We start from the raw sequence: 10,472 nt of genomic DNA, 5'->3' as shown, positions 1-10,472 counted from the left end.
AGGGATGGGAGAACGTTTCCAAGACTAGACCCAGAGGTCTACAGGAAAGCCTTTCTGAAGTGAGGTAAGTAAATAATTGGCTAACAGAATGGGGGTTGATCTACCCAAAACTTTGAAAAGGAGTAGAGCCACTGAAATAAGTGCCCAGAAGTGCAGAAGTGAAAAACAGGTGCATCCTCTGAAGGTTCAAGGATGATCCCTCTTTGGTTCTTTTCCCTCTGCCTGGCCCGAGAGCTCCCCCTCCCAGCCAGAGATCCAGCATCCTCCTGGTCCTAGAGGCTATTCTCGAGGTCATTGCTCCGGCCAGAGAGCCTGGGGGGTGTCGGCTTAGGGCGCAGAGGGGCAGCTGCTGCAACAGTGATATGGAACTGAAGGGCGGTCAGGAGAAGGAAGGGGAGGAAGAGGAAGAGAAGGCAGATTCAGCCACGGCAGGCGTAGCAGGGACATGAGGTCCCAGTCGGAAGAGCGGGAGAGCAGCAGCAGCAGCAGCAGCAGCAGCGACAGCAGCAGTAGCAATAACAGAAGTAAGAGGACGCGGGAGTCCCCAAACCTCGAGAAGTTCCAGCGCGTCCAGGGCAAGAAGAAGCGCAAAGGGGTCCGTGTGGTCGGCTTGAGTCAGCAGAGGCAGGCGGCCAACGCCCGGGAGAGAGACCGCACTCACAGCGTCAACAGTGCTTTCACTGCACTCCGTACCCTCATCCCCACAGAACCCGCGGATCGCAAGCTCTCTAAAATCGAGACTCTGCGCCTGGCAGCCAGCTACATCTCCCATCTGGCAAATGTGCTTTTGTTCCCACCCGAATCGCTCGGCGGTCGCCAGGCCCACCCGCCACTGCACTATCTGCCCTGTCTGCGGGACAGCGAAGGGGGTGCTGGTGGCAGAAGCGTAGGAGCCCCGCGGCCCATCTGCACCTTCTGCCTCAGTCACCAGAGGAGGGTGGTAAGGATGGCCCCTCACTTTTCCTGAAAAAGGAAACGAGGAAAAAGAGAGAGAGAGAGACAAAGAGAGCAACAGAGGCATAGAGACAGAGAAATAAAGAGATAGAGAGAGAGAGAAAAAAAGAGAGAGAGAGAGAAAGAAAGAAAGAAAGAAAGAAAGAAAGAAAGAAAGAAAGAAAGAAAGAAAGAAAGAAAGAAAGAAAGAAAGAAAGAAAGAAAGAGAGAGAGAAAGAGAGAGAGAGAGAAAGAAAGAAAGAAAGAAAGAAAGAAAGAAAGAAAGAAAGAAAGAAAGAAAGAAAGAAAGAGAGAGAGAGAGAGAGAGAAAGAAAGAAAGAAAGAAAGAAAGAAAGAAAGAGAGAAAGAAGGAGAGAAAGAAAGAGAAAAAATTAGCTCACACACTCTGCTACCCATACTATCACTATGAGTCAAAATTATTTTTATCCTTTTATCACCAGGATAGTTTTAAGAGTCCTATCACCAGGATTGTTTTAATTAAGAGTTCTAAGGATTAGGGTTCAAACCATAATCTTTATGATGAATTATCAGTTTGACCTTGAACAAGACACTAAAACTGTCTCTGTGGCCCAATTTCTCAACTGTAAAATGAGAAAGTTGTGCTAAAGGGCACTTAAAAACACTTCTTACTCCAAATTTATAATGCTATGATTCTATAACATTTTTTATATTCCAAGTTAGACTATGTGGTCTGGCAAAGGATAGTCCTTTTTGCAAAGACTCATTAAAAGTTTATCTTATCAATTTTAGTTTTCTTAAAATATAGACTTCCCTGGAAAATTCAAGACCTTACAGTTACTGTAATGAAACTTAATACATCAACTATTTTAAATACCAAGTTTTCTTTTGGAGCATTGGTTCTAAATCAATGTTTCTGTGTGTGTGTGTGTGTGTGTGTGTGTGTGTGTGTGTGTGTGTGTGTGTGTGTGTGTTATGGATCCTGTTCACAACTCTAATGATACCTAGGGACATTCTTAGAGTAATACTTGTGACCTACATTCATAACTAAAGAATATGCTAAATTTCAGTTAGAGGTTAATGAAAATAAAGACATAATTATTTTTTCCCCATTCAAGTTGACAAACATTCTGAACTCCATGGATCTGACCAACTTGAGAGTCCCTGTTCTAGGAGCTTAGAATCTCAAAGAAGGCTCTTGTTGATTTTTCCAAGTGGTCTAGGGCCACTTTTCTTTTTTAAGAACTGATATGCCAAAAGTGTAGAATTCCGTGGAGTTTATAATTCCTCACAAAAATAATGGTTTCTTATTCTCCCTGGATCCTCCCTTTAACTTCCCTCCTCCATAGTTTATTAATGTCGTCCTGAAATGGTCAGCCCTTGTAATTTGCACTAGTGATTCCTTGACCAACTTTGGCTTTGATACCTGCTGTTCATTACTCTCTAGGAACTGTATTCCTCACTTTCATTTCCAAGTACTTGTGAAATTAGAAATACATTTTGTTCTCTTACATTTGTCTATTTTATTTACTAATCCACTGTTAGATTTTTCTCTAAAATGGTAATCAAATTTGTTCCTTTGAAGTTGTTACCCAGTTTCTATTTCCAATTCCCCCCAACCACCATAATTCCATAACTATACTTTTCAGAAATTCCTTCACTAAGACTTTTCACACATTTGCATTCAATTCCAATGCATCAACTTGAATCAGATTGAATATCTCAAATTTTCAGTCATGAGAAAATCAAAAGTATAAATGTTTTCAGACTTTAATTATTGTTACATAATGGTCCTAGATGTTCACTAATTTGCATTTTCTGTGCCCTTTTTCAGTACAAAGAAGGGGAGAAGCAATGATCTATTTAAAGTATATGTGGACAATCCCTCAGATGAGAAGCTTGTACAAGTATTGCACTGAATAATGAAATGATCTATGAAACTTCTTGGTATCCACAGAATATCTTTACATGAAATACATTAAATTATGTAAAGAAATCATGTTTTGACACATGCATGAAAAAAACAACCAACTTACTCTCTTACATTGTGCAAATTTATTCAGGTCATCCTGCAAATGAAATCTTATACTGGGGGCAAAAGTTGCACCTGGTGTGGCAGCTATTTTAGTGCCAGAAATGTTCAACTTAGCCATCCTACTCCTGAAACTCAGGGCTTGAAATATAGACCACATGATGAAATTTGAGCTTTGAGACTTGCAATGTTTTCTATCAGTGGTCGAGACTGTCATAACATCATCGACTGAGTCTTGAAGGAATATTGGACTGAGTATAGTCATTTTTCTAGGTCTATGCTCCAACTTTTATCATGGCAAAAGAAGGAACTCAAACTGTTATCAGTAACTTATTTTGTTCTGTTCAAACTAATGAAACAAGAAAGTGTTTAATGATTATCTAATCGTAAAACGGATCCCCCCACAAGCCCTAAAATGTCACAAAGTAAAATTGCCATTCACTGTTTTTAAAAAATATAGGTAGATATATAGATGATATAGATAGATAGATAGATAGATAGATAGATAGATAGATAGATAGATAGATAGATAGATGACTGTGATGGATCATTGAGATTCCTTTCCTCTATCCCTTAATCCTAGAAATAATGTTGATTATACTTGAATAAAGTGACAGTGACTTATTTCTTCATTTTAAAATTGCCCTAAAATCATAATTAGATACATTACATTACATACTTTTAAGCTTCACCAGATATAACACATTGTAAATTGCAACCAAATTATAGCACCTGCTGTTTTCTGAATGCTATATGGGAAGTCTAGTTTTCTTAGGATTACAAAAAATCCTAAATAAAGTATCCTTCCAGATAGTCATGTGCACTGACTAAAAGCTCATAGGAACAAGAATAAGGAATGATTGAATGATTTCATTTCCAATTCTCTCAATCAATGTACTTAATATGTGCTCAATATTAGTCTAAGTGTTTTAGTAGATAAAGAAGTATATATTTATTATTATGTAATAATATAATTGTAATGTAATGTAATATTATACAATATTAATCATATATCATATAACAATATTTATATATAATGTATTACTTTATTTAATATTTCAATGTACATTATTAAGGTAATATTGATTTATCATATTACATTAATAATATAATATTATTGCTTTTGTGATATGCAATATAATTAATATTATAATTTCCACTCTTAAGCAGTTTATACTTTAACTGGGGAGAATAAGACTAACAAACATGAAATGATATAACTAAATCTAAAAATTGAGATAATATGATTTGGAACTACATTGCACCATATAGATTGGAACTGTGCAGAGGTGAGGGAGAAAAAGAACTATAATCTGACAAGAGGAAGAGTCATTAGTTAGACATTTTGCTACATTTAGTCATGATGAATTGATGAAAAAAAGAAAAAAGATGGGAGCATTATACCTTTATTATATAGGTTCTCACTTCTCAAACTTCTTGACCTTCTAAGTTCTATATCTATCAGAGAAACTATAGAGTGCATTTTCAAAGTTTTATTTAAAAACATTTAAATGAGATAATGTATGTAAAAGTTTTATAAGTTTTAATGTTATAAGAATAACCAGTTATTATTGTTTTTCATTTTCTTCATAAAATGCATTATTTAAAATATATTTTTGATGAACAACATAAAAGCATTTTAATCAATCATTAAAAAGAAACACAAGAAAAAGAACATAATAGAACCCAACTTCATAAAAATAAAATAATACAAACATATACATTTGGGTCCTCCTTCAGCATTGAAACTTGCTAATTTTCATTTCCTCACATACATAAAAAACAAGAGTACTTAACACTAGTAGAAATGGTGGATATTCAATAAGTATTTGGATTGAAATGCAATTATAAAGCACTTTTTATAACAATCATCTCTTCCTTATGTTTTGAGCTGCATTTTAATCTTTTCAAAGCAATTCAAAAATAATAATTCATTATTTGCAGTGTCCCAGCCTCAAGTTTTGTTATACCTAAAAAGTAATTCTGCCAAGGTATAGGGCACATTTATCTCTTAGACTGCCAGTTCTTCAGATGTTATCTTCTTATGCAGATACAAGTGCTATTCTACTATCTTTAATGATTCATAGCTAGTCTAGAAATAAGGCTTGTAAGGCTTTTTAAACAACCGACAATTTTCTCATCCTAACAAAATGACAGAGGTACTTCATGAAAAGCGGTTATCTATCTTTGAGAGAATGAAGAATAAGAGGATAGAAGAGTATAATCACTACATGGAATCAATAAATGCTCAAAAATCATGTTTTTATTCAATTTCTGAATTTGATTAAGACTTTTAGGAGTTTGAAGATTATTTGTCTTAAAGAATGTATTGTGCAAAATTGAATTTTGCACATTTTAGAAATTGATTTCTTTAAAAATTGATGTCAAATTTAATAGCTAAGCTATTCTTACATACCTTTTAGCATTAATTTTAACTTTTGAAAGTCATAGGTAATTCCCAGCACTAAGCATTGATCACAACTTGTTAATTAGATTTCACAGAAAAGTCATCAGATTTGTCTGATGCACGTGGAAATTCAGTAACTTGACAAGCATCATACTCTAGTGAGTCAGAAATGGAATTGAACCCTGACCTTCCCAATTCCAAACTCCACATTATATCCATTAGGCTATACTATAAAAAATGTTACTGGCTACATATCCTTTTTATTTCAAGTTAAAATATTTAATTCATCCTGAAGACAATAAAAGTATCCCTTTTTTTCTATAAGATCTAAATATTGTTAATGATGCTGGAATTTTAGAAATTCAGAGTTCCCACTATATAAACAATGTAAGTGTGGATTAATTAAAAAAAAAAATAGATGTCATTTTGTTTTGTTTAAAGATAGTTATTCGTTTTTAATCCAATCTTTTGACAAACAGAACCTCTTTAAATAAACTATTTATATAAACTGCTCTACACCCATCTCTTTTTAAAAAGATATTTTATCTTTTTTGAAGGATTTTGAGATTATTGTAGTGGAAATTCTTTTGAATACAAAGTATAACTTTGTTCTATTTCCTTTTTCCTGTGTAACTCCTTCCCTCTATTACTTTTGTATGGTAATATCTATCTCTGCAAAGACTGTTATTCCTTCTGTCACACAATTACAGTATAATTTCCTTCCTTAAAATCAGATTATCAGGATGGTTATTTGTACAATTGTATGTGGTATTATGTGTAGATACATTTTATCCCTGTGTATACTGCAGAAAATCCCTCCTAAGAATATGAGCAAGATAGCTATTCTCCTCCTGATCTCCACCAGTCTGTGCCCAGCCACAGTTCTAAGACAGACTAGTCATTTCTTAGAATAGGAATTGGAAGAAGCCTCCCCTCCAAGAAGGACTAGAAATGATCACTATTGATATGGGGAGGGAAACACAGAGGAGGTTAACTGATCTAACAAATCATTACAGGCTTGTGGTAGTAACTTAGAATGGCATCAGTGTTGAAGCTAAAAGGTCCTTAGAGGTCATATGTCTTCATTTTACAGATTTTGAAAATCACACCTTGAAGAAATGGATGAATTGCCCAGATTCACACCAACCTAGTCAAAGAATTAAGACTAAAATCAGAGCCTCTTTATTTCCAGTCCCATATTATTTCTACTATAACATTTTCTGTCATGCTGACTCACTTGTGAAATACCTAGAAAACTTAAGAAGAAAAATGTATAGTTATGCAGAGAATTCACAAAGTTAGATTGGTAAAATAGAAGTTTTGTTCTGCATATTTTCCTTCCTCTTTTTCTATTCAAACATAAAGGTCTTTTTTAGTAATATTTAAAATTTTGTAACCTCCTTGTATGGCCATAGTCTGGACCTTGCAGTTTAATGAGAATTACTAAAGATATAATTAAAGAAATTGTTTCATTTCACTCCTAAGAAAATTATTTTTATATTGTCTTCATAAGAGATTTTGAATTATTTTGGTTGGTTGTATATGTTTTAAGCTTGGTATAGGAAAGAATCATGATCTTTTAAAAAATTGTTAGAGTTTGTATCAGAAGACTTATTTTGTATATTCTATAGTGGGAGCTACCTGGAATACACTAGTCTTCTTCACATATCCTTGCTTACTAGTGGGATAATACTGATGGAAGAAGTTCATGAGATGAAAATCTGGATTGCACATGAATTTCATTAGTGTTTTATAAAATATATAGATATAGATATGCATCAATTTTCCCAAATAGATGGTCTAAGATTGACCAGTGCTAGAGATATGTGAAATCTTCCAGTACATACAATTATATGGTGCATATACATATACAGCTCAGTGTGTGAATAAATGAAAATATAATTCATTTACCACAGAAAACAATATATAATAGAAACATCACTGGTATGGACATTAAAAACTTTGTATTTTAATACTGACTTCATTACTGTCACCCCGGGCAATTAACTTCTTGGGTTTTGTTGGTAATGTGAACTGGTGGTAGAATCAGAAAGGTTTGTGGACCTTGGAAAAGTCACTTGACTTAAGTATCAGTTATTTCATCTGTAAAATGAACATAATAACCCTTCCCAAGGTTTGTGGTGAAGATCAAATGAGATTTGTATAAGTGTGAGTGATGTGAATTATTCAATGTTTCCATCTATAATGTAAAGGGCTTGAGAGTAAGTGATCTCATTTAAATTCAACTAAAAATATGTCAACAATTTCCTTGGTTCTAGGAATACAAAGATTAAAAAACCCTTGCCTTCAAGGAGCATACATTCTATTGGGACTTTTGAAGTCCTTTCAAATTCCAAAATTCTACATTTTAGTTTGGTTCCCAGTCCAGTCCACAGTGCCATATGAATTAAAAAAAAAAAAAGTCTTTGGACTGAAAATGACTAAGTATTAATTTAATTAACATGTCATATCCCTACTCCTTAAATTCTAGTATTTTTTTTTTATTATCACAGGACAGATATAAATTTTTCTATGTGATACTTTCGAGTTTTTCAAAACTTGACATTGATCTACCTTTTCAAGAATATTGCATATGACTCTCCTTAATGTACTCTTTAGCTCAGATGGATAATCTGATGTTCTTTCTCTTTCTCATATGTGGAACTCCATTTCCCATCTCCATACCTTAATCTGGCATCTTCCCCATCCTTCACTTGGACTCTTAGAATTCCTCATTCCCTTCCAGGATCAGCTTAAGCATAAAAAGCTTCTCCTTTTTTATAACTTGTACTTTACAAAGTCTCTTTGATGAAATATAAGATCCTTGAGGGAAAAGATTGTTTCAATTTTAACTTTATGCCCCTAGTGCTTCATACAGTACTTAACATATAATGTTGTTGTTTTAGTTATTTTTCAGTCATGTCTGAGTCTTCATGAATCCATTTAGAGTTTTCTTGACAGAAATACTAGCATGATTTGCCATTTCATTTTTTATTGTTATAATGTCTTTATTTTTTCACATTCATTTATTTTGGGTTTTTTTAATTAATGGAAAAATTAGAGAATTTCCATAAAAGAGTATAATAAAGAATATGATTGTATATGAAATTGCAAATCTATTATGTACGGATTTCTATTCCTTTTAAATATATAATAAAGTTATGTCAGTTTCTTTTTCCCCCTCTCCCTCCCTGTACCTTAGAGATGGTTACCATTAAATGCAAATATATATATATATATATATATATATGTATGTACATATATATGAATGAAAGTACATATATTCACATGTATTTTAAATTAATTTGGATAATTAGTCAAAATGACTTATTTGCTCAATGTCATTTTAAAAAACAATATTGCTATTACAGTATACAATATTCTCTCAGTTCTGTTCATTTTGCTTTTCCATCATGAATTAACTAAGATCTTTGTTGCTCTTGTATCTCTTATATATTGTGCTTTCTGTATTTATGATTTATTCTTCCAACTAGGTCATAAATTTCTAAGGGCAGAAACTGTTATTTTTCATGTTTAGATGTCCACAATGAAGTGCAATGCTTTGCACAAAAAGGACATTTAGAATTGAATTGAAATGTAACCATCACCATTGTTGTCTACCTGGAATGGGGCAAAAATATTGCAAGGTCTTTGCTGTCCTACTCCTGATACCATTACTAGTTTTGAAGAAGGTAAGCCCTGCTAGCATGTAAAAAAAAAAATAGGAAAGAATTAGAAATTGGAGGAGCACAGTCAAGAGTGTTATTATTAAATGTTTAACAATTGTTTTCACTAAGTTAAGACAGAATTTTAAATTCAATCTGCATTATTAAAATTTTTTCCATCATTTTCTTAAGCCCAACCAATAAATCCCTGATTTTTAGTGTTTAACCAATTTCCAGAGTATAAATTATTATCTGAAAATTTAATAATCAGCTCTATTAGAAGCTGGCTTCAAAATACCTCTGCTAGGAAATTAATCATTAGTTGGACATATCCTAAGTTCTTACATATGTGGAAAGAAATGTAGCTATCAATTTAATGAATCTATTTATTTTGATTTGTTATTAACAAAGACAGAAGTTGAAAACTAAAGATTAAAATGAGGATTAGCACTTACCTATGAGATCTTATGTTCTTTGTTCTTGTATCTCAGATTTAGTAGCCAAAAAAAATCAGTTTCATCAAATTTGGGAAATATTAACTGTAAAGTCCGGGCTAGCTCCCTGGAGGCCTCAAGAGCAGCTGGAGCTAGGATAAGCAAAAGTTCTTGGTCTTTAGGGGGAGAAGTGAAGGAGATAGACAAACTGCCAAGAGTTTTGCCAAGGATCCCTCCTTGATTCTAGAGTCCAGAATCTCTACACTTTTCTCCTCCTTGTCCTGCAGCCAAGTGAAGTTCTCTCATCTCTCTCACTCTACCCCCTAATCCATATCTGCAAATCTCTTAACCCCAATCATTCAGCCAGCATTATATGAGAGAAGAGAAATTCCAAACATATGCTAATAGAGTTATTGCCCAATAGGTAATTAGCCTTACGTGCTTGGTTGTCTGATTCAAGCACACCTTTTAAGAGTTTCAGCCCTTTACAATTGACCTCTCAAGAGTTTTACTATATACACTACTGCCAATCCTCATAATTCACCTTCTCATGTTATGACCACCAATACTTGAGCATAGCAATGTAATTCAATTCAATTCTGCTTTACTCACAGAGCACAGAATGTTCTCTGATGAGGGAAGGCCATGCTGGGCAGTCCTATGCCAGTCTCTCCCATGTCATACCATCGATTCTAATGTTATTAAGAGAGACCTTGGGAGTGTCCTTATATCATTTTTTCTAACCATCTTGTGTGCACTTGCCCTGTGCGAGTTCTCCATAAAATTTTATTTATTTATTTATTTTGTCAAATGTACATTTGACATTTGAATGGTATGGCCAGCCTAATGGAATTGTGCTCTCTGAAATAGAGCCAGAATACTTGGCAGTTTAGCTTGAGAAAGGACCACACTGGGGGCAGCTAGTTGGTGCAGTGGATAGAGCATCAGCTCTGAAGTCAAGAGGACCTGAGTTCAAATCTAGTCTCAGATACTTAAACTTCCTAGCTATGTTACCCTGGACA

General features: G+C 34.1%; 1 protein-coding gene across 1 annotated transcript; it reads left to right on the top strand.

Annotated features, from left to right (window-relative positions):
• The first annotated feature begins 445 nt into the window (after positions 1-445).
• LOC141562165 (transcription factor 15-like) lies at positions 446-1,388 on the top strand. The gene has a single exon (XM_074302175.1). The coding sequence runs from the start codon at positions 446-448 to the stop codon at positions 965-967; it is 522 nt and encodes a 173-aa protein (XP_074158276.1). The 3' UTR covers positions 968-1,388.
• Positions 1,389-10,472: the final 9,084 nt, after the last annotated feature.

Source organism: Sminthopsis crassicaudata, chromosome 3 (assembly GCF_048593235.1).
Source record: "Sminthopsis crassicaudata isolate SCR6 chromosome 3, ASM4859323v1, whole genome shotgun sequence".
Classification (NCBI taxonomy): Eukaryota; Metazoa; Chordata; class Mammalia; order Dasyuromorphia; family Dasyuridae; genus Sminthopsis; species Sminthopsis crassicaudata.
This window is presented reverse-complemented; position numbering and strand designations above follow the sequence as displayed.